A 17,901-nucleotide genomic window follows, 5' to 3' on the forward strand; every position below is an offset into this window, starting at 1 on the left:
AGTAAACTAATCCTACTCCGGTTGCGTTCGTGCCAAGAACGGGCGGAGACACAAAAAGTTGAAGGAACGGTCTCGGACTGGCTATGTTGCTAAATCTATTTGAATCATTCGTGAAGTAGGCAACAAGAAATTGTGTTTGTGGAATTAGGCACACTAAACTGATTTTGTATCTGAAAGAAAAAGGTAAGATGCGTCGATTATCCTAATGGGCTTTTAGATTGTATAACGGTCCGCCCTGGAGGTTTGACTTTTGTTGTCTAGTCAACCATCATTTAAATAAAGTTAGGTTGTTTAGGTTGTTTTTTTAGGAGTGATTATTTTCATTAATGACAAATATTGGTCAAGTCAATCTCTTTAATAGCCTAACAATTGAACAGAAATGGAGTATTGTCATTTCCCTTGACTCCCAGTGCCAAAGGGCTCCAGAGCGCTAGGATGTCAGTGAGCGTGACGACGGACATCAACGCAGATAAACTGACCGACAGACGGGCTCTGCTCGAGAAAGGCGAGCAGAAGGCATTGGGGGTGAGCGTCAGATGTTAACGACTATGTAGCTTTTTTATAGATGGAGATGCTACAATAGGGGAGGATATCATTGCATGTTGTGTTCAGCCCTGTGCATTTAGTGTCCTGTTTTTTTTTCTCTCACATTGTTTGAATCAAATATGTATTTGTACATGACTCATTATATTTACTGTCTCTATAAAGATGTCAGACTGTCAGACATTGGTTTGTGGTGAACGCCTGGAACTTAATGCGTTTGTGTCAATAAGTCAATCATAAAACCCTTTTTACATCAGCAGTTCCCACAAAGTGGTAACCGGCCTGTGTGTGCATGCTTGCATCAGTCTGTGTGTGTGTGATTGTGTATGTTCGTCTATCTACATATATCTATCTATCTGTGTGTCAGGTGTCCCAAGTAATGATTGGTGTGATGGTGATGTCCTACTCCCTCCCCCTCCTCTCCACTGAATTCACAGAGGTCGTGACCTTTGGGGTGCCCTGGTGGAGCGGCCTATCGGTAACCTAGTAACCTAACCTTCACTCATACTCACTCTCTGTACTGAGTGATTTTTGGATGATAGTGAATTACGTTTTGGGGTGGTTCCATAAGTTATTCTATCAAAAGTGTTATTGCGATTACCAGGATTTTTTTAAAGTGTTGCCATCCAATTTCGTTATTGTTTTATCAGATAATCCACTCATTCTTTTAACCATTGGTTATGATATTTGATTGACAATTGGGAGTTGTTTATGTCTGGTGTGTCTAGTACATAGCAGCAGGAGTCGTTGCCGTGGTGATGGAGAAACACAGCAGTATGAAATTGGTGAGTATGAATACCACCACACGGCATGCGTACACACACTCACACTAGTGATGCGCTGGGTGACTCATAACACGCAATCCCCACGGTTAAATCCGCGGGGTGTCCAGGTTTAGGGCAATGAAGTAGATAAACTCTGGATCACCGATGCTATTTATTGGCCAATGAGAGGCTTTGAAGCCACCGGTCGGCCATGTCGGCCTTCTCAGAAAAGCAGTCCTCCATAGAGAGAAATAGTAATGGCGTCTTTTTGTTGGCACTAACTCTGCCCTGGTTCATTGGACAAAGCCTATGGGGGAAATGAATGGCGTTTTTGTAGGGTTTTTGTTTAAAACCTCTTAAGGATCGGAACCTTTTTTCAACTGCCTGTAGCTCAGGACCTGAAGCAAGGATATACATATTCTTGATACCATTTGAAAGGAAACACTGAAGTTTGTGGAAATGGGAAATTAATGAAGGAGAATTACATTAGATCTGAATAAATATAATAGAAATAAAAAAACATCCCAAATATACCATCATTTTAGAAATGCAATTAAAAGGCCAGACAATGATCAGTGTGTGTGCAAAGTTTCAGACTGATCCAGTGAAGAATTATATCACTACACAATATTTTGTATCAAGTCTGCCAGAAGTTTGATCAAATGTGCAGAATTGGTTAATTTATAAATGTTCAAGTACATTCAAACTTTAACTGGGCAAGTCATTTAAGAACAAATTCTTATTTTACCATGACCACGTACCCCGGCCAAACCCTCCCCTAACCCGGACGACGCTGGGCCAATTGTGCGCTGCCCTATGGGACTCCCGATCACTTCCGGGTGTGATACAGCCCAGAATCGAACCAGGGACTGTAATGACACCTCTAGCACTGAGATGCAATGCCTTAGACCGCTGTGCCACATGGGAGCCTAACATCACCTTACATAACTATAGAGAGCATACAAAAAAAGCTATGGTAATAAAAAATTTACGTTTACACACTCACAGGAATGTCATACATGATGGATCATTAGCTTCCCTACAGAAAAGACACTAACCTTCACACATCTAGATGGCTGGACGGGGTGGGTGTGGAGCCCGAGACAGCAGGGGGGGTCAAACTGTAGAACTCAGTTCCTACATTTGAATATGAAAATTGATTTTATCAAACAAAACTACTCTACATGTTATCTCTGGGACCCTCAGTAATCCAAATCAGAGCAAGATTACTGAATGTAAGTACATGATTTACCTTCAGAGGTGAATGTATCAAACCAGTTGCCATGACAAATGCATTTTGTTGTTGTGTACTATCCTCAAACAATAGCATGGTATTTTTTCGCTGTAATAGCTACTGTAAAATGGAAACTGCAGTTAGATTAACAATAACAATAAGTATCATTTAAATGTCTGCATTAAGGTGTCTGTAATAGAATAGACATGGCCAAAACTAAAGTAGACATTTATAAATGCATTTCTACAGCTTCCAGAAATATTTTTTTACCACGATGTTGGAGTGCCAAGATGGAGGCACTGTGTCTTCAAAACAGCGCCCCCTGTCATCTAGTGTTTATATATAAATCATTCGTTTAGAGTTATGAAATATTATGCAAATGAAGGGGCAGGTAGGTGGCAGTTGGGTTGAATAAAGAGAAAATAATACATAAACAAATCTATAAATGTATTATTGTTGCGCAATTTATATCTAGGTCTATGGACTACATTGAGGTTTTTCTTTTATGTTTTTGGCATTAGTTGCAAAAGCCTAAACTTTAAAGGCCTAACTTTACGCGCGCCAAAAAGCCTACACGCCAAACGTTTTTTGGGAACACACATCGAACCACCACCGAGGCAAAAAGGACAAATACCGGAGTTTAAAAAAAAATGAAAAAAGAAAAGCTGCATAATAGAGAGTTGAAAATACAGAGAAGGGAGGGCCAGAAAAGTCATGTTTGGGAAAGATTTGGTGACGTGGCCTACTGTTCAGATCGGTTTAATAGAAAGTGAAATCTGGACACTAACTGTAGGTTTATAACCTCTCACATAGTCTTAAATATTAACTCCTGCTGAATTAAGCAGTTCTTCAGTAAAATGATACACCAAATGTACATTTTGACTGATTTCAGAATCTTGAGAGAATGTGAATGCACAGTTAGGGACCGTCTGTAGAGCAGCGATCTATCAGTGTCATTAAAGCTGATAGTATTTCAACTACAAAAGCTGAAATAAAACATAAATATGAAATCTTATCAGAAACATGTTGGGTCATATTCACAGCTTTCAATTTCCTTACAACCGGTCAAACTGATTCTGGTGAGCAAGGGTTTATTTAGTTTACATATAATGACAGAAGACAAGCTGCATGTATCCAATTATAGACAAGTTGACTCCCAAATAGCCTACCAAAATTATAAGCAGAAACATATCTAAATTAGGCACAAAAAAATTCCATCTCTGACTCTAGCCTACAGCACATTTATTTATTTATTTGTGGGTCGGGTGCTGGCCTCAGATTTTCACTTTATCACACACACACACACACAATGTTATAAAAATGTACATGATGATCAATGAGGTCTGGCCCCTGACTCCCACCCCTATCTCTTCCTCCATCTCGCTCTCTTTTTCTCTCCCTCCCTCCCTCCAGCTGGGTGTGTGTATGGTGGTGACACTGGTGGCCATTTTGGTTTCTCTCCTGGCCCTCATCTTCTACTTCATCGATCTCCACAACAATCCAGAGACACCGTGTAACCACCCCCTGGCGCCCACAACACACTACATACAGGTGTATGAATGTGACCACCAGCACTATGCCACTGTGAGTACCTCTTATATCATTGGTCTGTGTGTATGTGTGTGTATGTGTGTGTGTGAATGTGTGTGTGTGTGTGTGTGTGTGTGTGTGTGTGTGTGTGTGTGTATGTGTGTGTGTGTGTGTGTGTGTTGCCACATTGCAGAATAATAGTGAAGACATCAAAACTATGAAATTACACATATGGAATCATGTAGTAACCAAAAAAGTGTTAAACAAATCTAAATCTATTTTATATTTGAGATTCTTCAAAGTAGCCACCCTTTGCCTTAATGACAGCTTTGCACACTCTTAGCATTCTCTCAACCAACTTAATGAGGTAGTCACCTGGAATGCATTTAAATTAACAGGTGTTCTTTGTTAAAAGTTCATTAAACTTCTTAATGCATTTGAGCCAATCAGTTGTGTTGTGACAAGGTAGGGTTGGTATACAAGAAGATAGCCCTATTTGGTAAAAGACCAAGTACATGACAAGAACAGCTCAAATAAGCAAAGAGAAATGATAGTCCATCTTTAAGACATGAAGGTCAGTCAATCCGGAAAACTTAAAGAACTTTTGAAAGTTACTTCAAGTGCAGTCGCAAAAACCATCAAGTGCTGTGATGAAACCTGCTCTCATGAGGACCGCCACAGGAAAGGAAGACCCAGAGTTACCTCTGCTGCAAAGGATAAGCTCATTAAAGTTAAATGCACCTCAGATTGCAGCCAAAATAAATGCGTCACAGAGATCAAGTAACAGACACATCTCAACATCAACTGTTCAGAGGAGACTGCGTGAATCAGGCCTTCACTCTGTGAAAATGGTGCCGACATAGAGGGCTGCCGTGCTTCTAGCTCTTAGGAAACTCTGCAGTATTATAATTTTTTTATTTATTATTTCTTACATTATTAGCCGAATGCTGTTCATTGACTAGGCACGCACACCACCCACCGCTTCCGAGTATATTACTCGCTAATGTTCAGTCTCTGGATAATAAAGTTGACAAGCTTAGGGTGAGGATTTCTTTCCAGAGAGACATCAGGGATGGTAACATACTCTGTTTCACAAAACATGGCTCTCTCGGGATAAACTGTCTGAGTACGTCCAGCCAGTTGGGTTCTCAGTTCATTGCGCAGACAGGAATAAATATCTCTCTGGGAAGAAGAAGTGCAGGGGTGTATGTTTCATGATTAATGACTCATGGTGGGAACTTGATAACATACAGGAAGTCCTTTTGTTCACCCGACCTAGAATACCTCACAAGCAAATGCCGACCGTATTATCCCCCAAGAGAATTCTCTTCGGTCAAAGTCACAGCCGTGTATATCCCCCCTCAAGCCGATACTACGATGGCCCTCAAATAACTTCACTGGACTTTATGCAAACTGGAAACCACATATCCCGAGGCCGCATTTATTGTAGCTGGAGATTTTAACAAAGTAAATTAGAGGAAAGGCTGCTGAAGTTCTATCAACACATTGACTGTAGTACTCACGCTGCTAAAACACTCGACCACTGCTACCCGTGCTAAGGACTATTCAACACTGGTCTGAACAATCGGAATCCACGCTTCAAGATTGTTTTGATCACGCGGACTGAGATATGTTCCCGGGTAGCCTCCAATAATAACATGGACCAGAAACCTGGATAGATGGTAGCATTCGCGCAAAACTGAAAGTACGAACCACCGCAAGGTAACTGGGAATATGGCAGAATACAAACAGTGTAGTTATTCCCTCAGCAAAGCAATCAAACAGGCAAAACATCAGTATAGAGACAAAGTGGAGTTCATATTCAACGGCTCAGACACAAGATGTGGCAGGGTCTACAGACAATCACAGACTACAAAAGGAAAACCAGCCACTTTGCTGACACCAACGTCTTTAAGCGTGTTAACCCTCGCAAGGCTGCCGGCCCAGACGACATCCCTAGCCGCGTCCTCAGAGCATGTTTACGGACATTTTCAATCTCTCCCTATCCCAGTCTGCTGTACCCACATGCTTCAAGAATGGCCCCCATTGTTCCTGTACCCAAGAAAGCAAAGGTAACTGAACTAAATGACTATTGCCCTTTAGCACTGACTCCTTTCATCAAGAAGTGCTTTGAGAGACTAGTCAATTATCATATCACCTCTACCTTATCTGTCACCCTAGACCCACTTCAATTTGTTTACCACCCCAATAGATCCAAAGACGATGCAATCACCATTGCATTGCACACTGCCCTATCCCATCTGGACAAGAGGAATACCTACGTAAGAATGCTGTTCATTGACTATAGCTCAGCATTCAACACCATAGTACCCTGCAAGCTCATCATCATTAAGTTCGAGGCCCTGGGTCTGAACCCCGCCCTGTGCAACTGGGTCCTGGACTTCCTGACGGGCTGCCCCCAGGTGGTGAGGGCAGGAAACAACACCTCCACTTTGCAGATCCTCAACACTGGGGCCCCACAAGGGTGTGTGCTCAGCCCCCTCCTGTACTCCCTGTTCACCCATGACTGCATGGCTATGCACGCGTCCAACTCAATCATCAAGTTTGCAGACGACACAACAATAGTAGTCTTGATTACCAACAACGACAGCCTACAGGGAGGAAGTGAGAGCTCTGGGAGTGTGGTACCAGGAAAAAAACCTCTCAATCAATGTCAACAAAACAAAGGAGATGATCATGGACTTCAGGAAACAGCAGAGGGAGTATACCCCCCCATCCACATTGACGGGACCGCAGTGGAGAAGGTGGAAAGTACAACATCACTGACAAACTGAAATGGTCCACCCACATAGACAGTGTGGTGAAGAAAGTGCAACAGCGCCTCTTCAAACTCAGGAGGCTGAAGAAATGTGTCTTGGCACATAAAACCCTCACAAACTTTTACAGATGCACAATTACGAGCATCCCGTTGGACTGTATCACCGCCTGGTACGGCAAAGGCCAAAAAGATAATCAAGGATAGCAACCACCCGAGCCACTACCTGTTCACCCCACTATCATACAGAAGGCGAGGTCAGTACACGTGCATCAAAGCTGGGACCAAAAGACTGAAAAACAGCTTCTATCTCAAGGCCATCAGACTGTTAAATAGCCATCACTAGCACATTAGAGGCTGCTGCCTATCTAAATAGACTTGGAATCACTGGCCACTTTAATAAATAGAACACTAGTCACTTTAATGTTTACATGTTTTGCATTACTCATCTCATATGTACAGTGCCTTGCGAAAGTATTCGGCCCCCTTGAACTTTGCGACCTTTTGCCACATTTCAGGCTTCAAACAAAGATATAAAACTGTATTTTTTTGTGAAGAATCAACAACAAGTGGGACACAATCATGAAGTGGAACGACATTTATTGGATATTTCAAACTTTTTGAACAAATCAAAAACTGAAAAATTGGGCGTGCAAAATTATTCAGCCCCTTTACTTTCAGTGCAGCAAACTCTCTCCAGAAGTTCAGTGAGGATCTCTGAATGATCCAATGTTGACCTAAATGACTAATGATGATAAATACAATCCACCTGTGTGTAATCAAGTCTCCGTATAAATGCACCTGCACTGTGATAGTCTCAGAGGTCCGTTAAAAGCGCAGAGAGCATCATGAAGAACAAGGAACACACCAGGCAGGTCCGAGATACTTTTGTGAAGAAGTTTAAAGCCGGATTTGGATACAAAAAGATTTCCCAAGCTTTAAACATCCCAAGGAGCACTGTGCAAGCGATAATATTGAAATGGAAGGAGTATCAGACCACTGCAAATCTACCAAAACCTGGCCGTCCCTCTAAACTTTCAGCTCATACAAGGAGAAGACTGATCAGAGATGCAGCCAAGAGGCCCATGATCACTCTGGATGAACTGCAGAGATCTACAGCTGAGGTGGGAGACTCTGTCCATAGGACAACAATCAGTCGTATATTGCACAAATCTGGCCTTTATGGAAGAGTGGCAAGAAGAAAGCCATTTCTTAAAGATATCCATAAAAAGTGTTGTTTAAAGTTTGCCACAAGCCACCTGGGAGACACACCAAACATGTGGAAGAAGGTGCTCTGGTCAGATGAAACCAAAATTGAACTTTTTGGCAACAATGCAAAACGTTATGTTTGGCGTAAAAGCAACACAGCTCATCACCTTGAACACACCATCCCCACTGTCAAACATGGTGGTGGCAGCATCATGGTTTGGGACAGGGAAGATGGTTAAAATTGATGGGAAGATGGATGGAGCCAAATACAGGACCATTCTGGAAGAAAACCTGATGGAGTCTGCAAAAGACCTGAGACTGGGACGGAGATTTGTCTTCCAACAAGACAATGATCCAAAACATAAAGCAAAATCTACAATGGAATGGTTCAAAAATAAACATATCCAGGTGTTAGAATGGCCAAGTCAAAGTCCAGACCTGAATCCAATCGAGAATCTGTGGAAAGAACTGAAAACTGCTGTTCACAAATGCTCTCCATCCAACCTCACTGAGCTCGAGCTGTTTTGCAAGGAGGAATGGGAAAACATTTCAGTCTCTCAATGTGCAAAACTGATAGAGACATACCCCAAGCCACTTACAGCTGTAATCGCAGCAAAAGGTGGCGCTACAAAGTATTAACTTAAGGGGGCTGAATAATTTTGCATGCCCAATTTTTCAGTTTTTGATTTGTTAAAAAAGTTTGAAATATCCAATAAATGTTGTTCCACTTCATGATTGTGTCCCACTTGTTGTTGATTCTTCACAAAAAAATACAGTTTTATATCTTTATGTTTGAAGCTTGAAATGTGGCAAGAGGTCGCAAAGTTCAAGGGGGCCGAATACTTTCGCAAGGCACTGTATGTACTGTATCTTAGTCAATGCCGCTCTGACATTGCTCGTCCATATATTTATATATTCATAATTCCAGTCCTTTACTTAGATTTGTGTGTATTGGGTATATGTTGTGACATTGTTAGATATTACTGCACTGTCAGAGCAAGAAACACAATTTCGCTACACTCACAATAACATCTGCTAAACACGTGTATGTGACCAATACAATTTGATTTGATTCGAATTGCTGCAAAGAAACCACTATTAAAGGACACCAATAATAAGAAGAGACTTGCTTGGGCCAAGAAACACGAGCAATGGACATTATACCGGTTGAAATCTGTCCTTTGGTCTGATTAGTCCAAATTTGAGATTTTTGGTTCTAAGTGTCGTGTCTTTGTGAGACGCAGAGTAGGTGAACAGATGATCTCCACATGTGTGGTTCCCACCATGAAGCATGGAGGAGGAGGAGTGATGGTGTGGGGGTGCTTTGCGGGAGACATTGTCAGTGATTTATTTAGAATTCAAGGCACACTTAACCATTAAGGCTAACGCAGCATTCTGCAGCGATACGCCATCCCATCTGGTTTGCGCTTAGTGGGACTATCATTTGTTTTTCAACAGGACAATGACCCAACACACACCTCCAGGCTGTGTAAGGGATATTTGACCAAGAAGGAGAGTGATGGAGTGCTGCATCAGATGACTTGGACCCCACAATCACACAACCTCAACCCAATTGAGATGGTTTGGGATGAGTTTGACCGCAGAGTGAAGGAAAAGCAGCCAACAAGTGCTCGGCATATGTGGGAACGCCTTCAAGACTGTTGGAAAAGCATTTCTCATGAAGCTGGTTGAGAGTGTAAAGCTGTCATAAAGGCAAAGTGTGGCTACTTTGAAGAATCTAGAATATAAAATATATTTAGATTTTGTCACACTGGTATAACGGATTTGGAGACAGGCTCAGGAATACACAATATGTTTTTTTAATACGCCCAAAACAAACACTTATATAAAACACTGGACTGTACCCAAACAAAAGAGTGAGGGTAAACCTCGTTGAATGACATTGTCTGATAATACACAATACACAATATATAAAGCACGTAGCATAACAGCTGCACCAACGCACAGGTACTCACACGACCAACGGACATGGGAACATTAACCGACAAAGACAGAGGGAACAGAGGGCACATATATAACATACTAATCAGGGGAAATGGGAACCAGGTGTGTTTGTAATCAGACAAGACAGTCCTGGGTTGATGATAATGAATCCCGTTCTTCACTGAACTGGAAAGCCGGCGACGTAGACCTCCGGAACTGGTGAACAGAATGAGCAGCAATACCGGGAGGATCCATGACAGTACACCCCCCTGGCGCGCTGCACAACACAGGCCTCAGGACGACACCGGCCTCTGGGACGACCACAGGGGCACAGGGCGGGGCGGTCTGGGCGCCGACGTTGAAAATCCCTGGACAGTGAAGCATCCAGGATTGTCCACCGCAGGAACCCAGCACCGCTCCTCTGGGCCCAGTCGATGAGGTACTGGAGATGCCCCTCCCGACACCTCGAATCCAGTACCGAGTACGCCGGACCTCCCTCGAAGTCCAGAGGAGGAGGCGGGGCGTCACTGGGTCCAGCCTCAGCAAGGGGACAAGGCACCACTGGCCTGAGGAGAGACACGTGAAAGGTTGGTACGAAAAAATGGTACGTTACCTTATTACCCCTCCTCAGGACTTTAAACAGCCCCACAAACCACAGGCTCAGCTATGCAAATAGTTTGGGTAGCCATTTGACTAGATGTTCAGCAGTCTTATGGCTTGGGGGTAGAAGCTGTTTAGAAGCCTCTTGGACCTAGACTTGGCGCTCCGGTACCGCTTGCCGTGTGGTAGCAGAGAGAACAGTCTATGACTAGGGTGGCTGGAGTCTTTGACAGTTTTTAGGGCCTGCTATAGAGGTCCTGGATGGCAGGAAGCTTGGCCCCAGTGATGTACTGGGTCGTTCGCACTATCATCTGTAGTGGTCGGGATGTGCCAACACGGGAGCAGTGGTGAAACGTGCCTTCAGCATCTCGAACGCCCTCTCCGCTTCCGCCGTCCAACGAAGCCGCTGGGGACCTCCTCTCAGCAGGGAGGTAAGAGGCGCGACCACCGTGCTGGAGCCCCGGATGAACCTCCGGAAACAGTTGGCGAAACCGCAGGAATCGCTGGACTGCTTTCACGGAACTGGGGATAGGCCATGACCTGACTGCGCTGACGTGTTGCTCCTCCATCTCCACTCCCGCAGTGGAGATGAGATAGCCCAAAAAGGACATGGACTGCTGGAAAAACAAACATTTCTCCTGTTTAACATATAGATCATGCTCCAACAGTCTTCTCAGCACAGACCTGACTAACGAGACATGCTGAACGCAGTCAGCAGAATAGACCAAAATGTCATCTACATAGACCACTACGCCCCATCCCAGCATGTCCCGAAACACTTCGTTGATGAAGGCCTGGAAGACTGAAGTAGCATTAGACAGGCCAAAGAGCATTACGAGATAATGACCCGTGGTCGTGGAAAAAGCAGTCTTCCATTCATCGCCTGCACGAATGCGCACTAGATTGTAGACGCTCCTCCTGCTTCGTGAAGTACTGCGCCCCGTGCATTTGTTCGATGATGGTTGGAATGAGTCCCCAATCTTTCTTCTTGACAAAAAAGAAGCTTGAGGATGCTGGTGAATTAGAGGGGTGGATAAAACGTTGCTGGAGACACTCCTGTACATAGGTCTCCTTGGCCTCGGTCTCCTCATAGGAGAGGGGATAGACGTCCTCTCTAGAGGGCTGCGTCAGATAATGGCACAGTCCCAGGGGCGATGGGGAGGCAGGTGTGTAGCCTGGGTCTTTGAGAAAACCCGGTGCAGATCCTGGTACTCCTCCGGTAAATCCACTCGAGGAGCACAGTCTGGACTTTCCACCGTAGTGGTGTTGACAGACACCGCAAAACACCTCCCGCGACCAACCCAGCAGTCTCCTCTCGGACCAGGAAATATCCGGGTTATGAAAGCTCAACCAGGGGAGACCTAAAACAATGGGGTGCGTGGGGGTGTCTATAATCAAGAAAGTGATCTGTTCTGAATGAGTGAAATGGGTCAGCAAAGAAACAGGAACAGTAATGTGTGGTACGAGCCCTGTCTCGAACTGGAATGGGTGACTATAGGGGAACTAAAGGAATGCGTAATGCAGTGGCCAGTGCGCTAACTAAGAGATTCCCAGCAGCTCCGGAATCAATCAGAGCTAACGGGAGTGAAAGGCTAGGGTACTCAGGAAATTTAACGGGAAAACACACTGGTTGATTTGACAGACAAGGAGAAGCGACCTTGCCTCCTACCTGGGTTGTCGCAGAGGAATTTTCTGGCTTGTCACCTCCTCGCCTCCTAGTGGATAGAGAGCAGGTCGGGGAGAAATGAGCCTGTTCTCCACAATAGAAGCAGAGGCCCAGATTCCTCCTCCTCCTATGCTCTGCCTCGGGCAAACGTGCCGAGCTCACCTCCATCGGCTCTGGCCACGGAGCAGGGGTAGCCATGGGCTCTGAATTCCGCGCAGGTCTCCTTCTGGACCGCAGGAGATTGTCCAACCGGATCACCATGCTGATGAGCTGGTTGAATGACAGGTTGTCATCACGGCAGGCTAACTCCAGCTGTACCTCCTCCCGCAGTCCGCTGCGGAAAACGGTAACCAGAGCCAACTTGTTCCATCCGGTGGAGGCTGCGATAGTCCGGAACTCCAGGGCGAACTCCGAGGTGGTCCTAGATCCCTGGAGTAGTCGGAGTAAAACGCTCACCCTCCTCTCGGCCCTCCACAGGATGATCAAACACTGAACCGCGGCACCCCAGTCCAGAGCCAGTCCGGTCAGTGCGAGATGGCAACCCTGTCTCTTCTGGAAACAGCTCCGGCGTAGCGAGCGAGGTACAGGTCACATTGTAGAAGGAACCTCTTGCATCTTGCTGGTGCGCCGTTGAAGCACTGCGGGAGGAACAGGGGTATTCCACGGACCGGCTCCGATGGAACAGATGTAGGTCGTGATGTGGGACCTGGTACCGGGATCGGTGCTGGAGACTGGAGGGACTGCATACTCCTCTCCAAGTGCAGGATGGTTGCCAGAACACTGTCCATGGCGATACCGAGTCTGAGTCTGGAGTGACAGTCCTCGTGGTGCTGTACTGTCCCTACAATGGTCGCCAGCTCGGCCTTTCCTGCTGTCTCCATTTCGGGGTTGGTTATTCTGTCACGCTGGTATAAAAGATTTGGAAACAGGCGCAGGAATACACAATAAGGGTTTTTAATACACCCAAAACAAAACACGTATACAAAACACTGGGCTTTACCCAATCAAAAGACTGAGGGTAAACCTTGTTGAACGACATGGGACGATACCCGTAATACACAAAATATGAAGCACGCCGCACAACAGCTGCACCAACTCATAGGTACTCACATGACCAACGGATATGGGAACAATAACTGACAAAGACAGAGGGAACAGAGGGCACATATATAAAACATACTTATCAGGGGAAATGGGAACCAGGGGTGTCTAATCAGACAAGACAGTCCGGGGTTGATGATAATGAGTCCCGTTCAGTGAAGCCTAGAAAGCCGGTGAGGTAGACCTCCGGAACTGGTGAACAGAATGAGTAGCAGTACCGGGGGTCATCCATGACAGATTTGTTTAACCTCTCTAGGGTGACCTGGCCAACATCCAATGAGATTGCAGAGCGCCAAATTCAAATACATAAATACTCATTATAAAAATTCAGAAAACAAAACATATTTTACAAAGGTTTAAATATTAACTTCTTGTGAATCCAACCACAGTGTCAGATTTAAAAAAAATGTTTTCTTCAGTAATCCACAGGCTCAAACGCAGTCAAAACAGGCAGACAAAAAAAATCAAAATTGTATCCGTAAAGTTCATAGAAACATGTCAAATTATGTTTATATTCAATCCTCAGGTTGTTTTTAGCCTAAATTATCTATAATATTTCAACCGGACAATAACGTCATCAATATAAAAAGTAAACAAGAAAGGCACTCTCTCGGGATTGCGCATGAAAAAGCTCTGTGACACGTCAGGGTCCATTCATTCAGACTGGTCTTACTCCCTCATTTATCAGAATACAAGCCTGAAACCATTTCTAAAGACTGTTGACATCTAGTGGAAGGCATAGGAACTGCAATTTGAGTCCTAAATCAATGGATACTGTAATGGCATTGAATAGAAAACTACAAAACCAAAAATAAAACTACTTCCTGAATGGATTTTTCTCAGGTTTTCGCCTGCCAAATCAGTTCTGTTATACTCAGACACTATTTTAGTAGTTTTGGCAACTTTAGAGTGTTTTCTATCCAAATCTACCAGTTATATGCATATCATATTTTCTGGGCCCGAGTAGCAGGCCGTTTAATTTGGACATGCTTTTCATCCAACATTCCGAATGCTGCCCCCTACCCTAGAGAAGTTAACACTTTTTTGGTTACTACATGATTCCATATGTGCAGTTGTGGAAAAAGTACCCAATTGTCATACATAAAAAAGTAAAAGTAAAAGTCACCCTGTAAAATACTACTTGAGTAAAAGTCTGAAAGTATTTGGTTTTAAATGTACTTAAGTATCAAAAGTAAAATCATTTAAAATGTCTTATATTAAGCAAACCAGACAACACGATTGTCCTGTTTTTTTAAAATTTACAGATAGCCAGGGTCAACAGTTAAACACTCAGACATAATTTACAAACAAAGCATTTGTGTTTAGTGAGTCTGCCAGATCAGAGGCAGTAGGAATGACTAGGGATGTTTTCTTGATAAGTGCGTGAATTAGCCAATTTTCCTGTCCTGCTAAACATTCTAAATGTAACGAGTGCTTTTGGGTGTCAGGGAAAATGTAAGGAGTAAAAAGTACATCATTTTCTTTAGGAATGTAGTGGAGTTAAAGTCATAGTTGTCAAAAATATAAATAGTCAAGTAAAGTACAAATACCCCCAAAGAACTACATAAGTAGTACTTAAATGTATTTTTACTTAAGTACTTTACACCACTGCATATGTGTTATTTCATAGTTTTGATGTCTTCACTATTATTCTACAATGGAGAAAATAGTCAAAATAAAGAAAAACCCTTGAATGAGTAGGTGTGTCCAAACTTTTGACTGGTACTGTATGTTGTTACGCCAACATGTTTGTAATGCATCATGAGTATTACTTATGGAGAAATTATATTTCATCTGAAATGATAAATCTCTCAAATTCAAATGATCTGTTTTATCACAATGCAATATTACAATCTGTGTGTGAAAAATGTTCTTCCAAAATGACTTGCTCACAGATTTACTTTTGTCCCCCCCCCTCGCTCCTTTCATTACCTCAGATGTTCAGTTATGGAGTAAAGTCGTCCCTCCTTCTCTTCACCATCATCCAGATCACCATCTCCTCAACGCTCTCTTACATCCTGTACATGGAGAGGAGGCGTTACGGACCATACTCAGTAAGACAGACGGGAAAATGCATTTAAAGGGGAATTTCAGTATTTCATTCAATTTACAGTTGTAGATTACAAGATTACCATGTACATCATATGTATTATTTATTAGGATCCCCATTCAGCAGATACTCTTCCTGGGGTCCAAACAGGGTTAAAAATAATTAGATCACAGTACAATACAACAGCCTACAACATAAATAAAACAAGAAATCATAAAATACATTATTACTCTATTATTACAAATGTACAATATAAAATCCACAATACAGCAACATGACAATGTGTATGTATGTGTGTAGAGCACATGTAGATTACAGATTACAGTGTCTCCTGGCCCATAGACTACTTTCCAGGCTAGGAACCATCTAACATCAAGTTGTAAAACGCTTCCCCTTTAATATTTTGTTCAGCACTGTAATATTCGTTATTATCTGGGGTATTATTGCTTAATTACCGTGATCATATTATTCATGGGGTGTGGTGGGAATGGATATTTTCATTTGTTTACTTGGATTTATTTGCGGATATGTTTAGTCTAAATGATATTCATATATGTTTATTGTTTGTAGTCACAACACATGCTTGCCATATTTAAAACAAGAGTTCTGGCAATGAGGAATAATATTTCAAGACAGAATCCAAACAAAATGGAAGGGGATAAAAGCAAGACCCATATTTTTGGAGAGATTGTTTCCATACAAATAAAATATTTACAAGATTGTGTAAATACACAGAGGATGCCACAGGGCAGGCAATAGAGTAGTGCCGTGGAAATTACCACCAGGGACACCTGAAGTCAAAATAAAATGTTCCTTCACAGTAGTTCATCTATTTTTCTTCTTTCCTCCTCCTCTTTCTCTCTCTTCCAGTCTCTCAATCAAGGTGTTCCCTCGACTCCCATACTGGTCACTGCTCCCGACTTCAACTGACCAATAACACCTGCAGAAGGACTTTAACTGACCAATCCCATCTGCAGACAGATGTCCACCAATTCCCCTGTTATGATATTCATGATTTGTCCACCACAGATGGTTTGTTTAAGTTTCTACCATTGTGGCTTTATGTTATTGTTTTTGAATGTGTAGCATGAAGCTGTGGCATTGATATGGATGTGATTCCATAGTATTTAAAAACATAAATAAATGTAACCTTTATTAAATGTACAATACAAAATTATTATTTACAATGACGGCCGACCTTAGTATGTAGTGTTTTACTACAATGCAGTGATAAATAATGGTTTAAATTTCCCCCAAATTACTCATTTGTTTTGTATATTTTTACTGAAATAAAATCATTTATATCAAAAATACTGTTCTTCAAAATGCATTTGTGAAATTCCCTCCATCTCGCTCATCTTCTCTCTGGATAGTCAGGACAAAGTGTTGTCTCTCTCTAGAACACAAGTGAGCCTTGTCCGAGCCAGAACGGCCCATAAGGGCAGGAGCCTATCTCCTGTTTCTGAAGCGTGAGACGGCTTGATGTGCAAGTACACCCCATGGGCAGGAATGATAGAACAACATGAAGGTTTAGACAGCAATGTCATCAAATGTCATCTTAAGACTCTCCAGGAAGTGTTTCTGTAACCAGATTATGTATCTGCTCTGGGAACCAGATGGAACCTCCTGTGGAATGGATGGAACTGAATGAAACCATATGGAACAGTTGACTTCATTTTGGTTGGCTCCCATGTACAGTACACTTCCTGGTATCTTTCGAATCAAAGCTTTTTTTCCCTCCATTTCTAGGCACTAGGCCAGCGAGAATCCACTCTCTCGTCTCCATCCAGATGCTGAACTTCTGACCATCCTCATCTCTTCCAGTTCTGTTCCCTCACAGTCTCTCCTCTCAGAGACATGGGATTTGGCCCAAATGGCACCCTATATAGTGCACTACTGGTCAAAAGTACTGCACTATATTGGGTGTAGGGTTAAAGGGAAGTGGAGTGGCTGAGCCGGAACGGCAGCGTTCACTGCTTTGATGGAGTCTGACTGAAGATTATTCTAGAAATGAATTCATTGTTTTGTTCCTCTCTGGCTCCCTCTCCCATTCCATCGCATACTCTCCCTCCCACATGGACAGCCACACACAATCCACCCCTCTCTTTTTTCATCCACCCTTCCTATCCTCCATTTTTCCTTTCTCACTCTTTACATTTACTTATTCACTACATTACTGCATTTGATTTTATTTATGAGGGACAAATATCAAAAGCTCTTTATAAATAAATATACACTACCGTTCAAAAGTTTGGGGTCACTTAGAAATGTTCTTGTTTTTGAAAGAGAAGCACATTTTTGTCCATTAAAATAACATCAAATTGATGTAATAAAATAAGTCCTGTGGGCAGTTTGGGGCCACCCTCTGGTAAAAACCAGTGTCATATTTACTCACTAAGCACTAAACGGAAGCAAACAGGCCGAAATGGTACTATCTGAACTTGTCCAATAAGAAACACTTGTTTACGTTTTCCCTTGCACAAT

At 43.0% G+C, this 17,901-nt stretch overlaps 1 protein-coding gene across 1 annotated transcript; it reads left to right on the forward strand.

Moving 5' to 3' along the window:
• Window positions 1-5: 5 nt before the first annotated feature.
• Window positions 6-16,728, forward strand: LOC110497431 (membrane-spanning 4-domains subfamily A member 12). The gene is made up of 7 exons (XM_021573534.2): window positions 6-183; window positions 411-525; window positions 911-1,021; window positions 1,272-1,328; window positions 3,955-4,125; window positions 15,305-15,421; window positions 16,288-16,728. The coding sequence occupies exons 2-7, from the start codon at window positions 436-438 to the stop codon at window positions 16,345-16,347; spliced, it is 606 nt and encodes a 201-aa protein (XP_021429209.1). The 5' UTR covers window positions 6-183; window positions 411-435; the 3' UTR covers window positions 16,348-16,728.
• The last annotated feature ends 1,173 nt before the right edge of the window (window positions 16,729-17,901 follow it).

This window comes from Oncorhynchus mykiss, chromosome 19 (assembly GCF_013265735.2).
Source record: "Oncorhynchus mykiss isolate Arlee chromosome 19, USDA_OmykA_1.1, whole genome shotgun sequence".
Classification (NCBI taxonomy): Eukaryota; Metazoa; Chordata; class Actinopteri; order Salmoniformes; family Salmonidae; genus Oncorhynchus; species Oncorhynchus mykiss.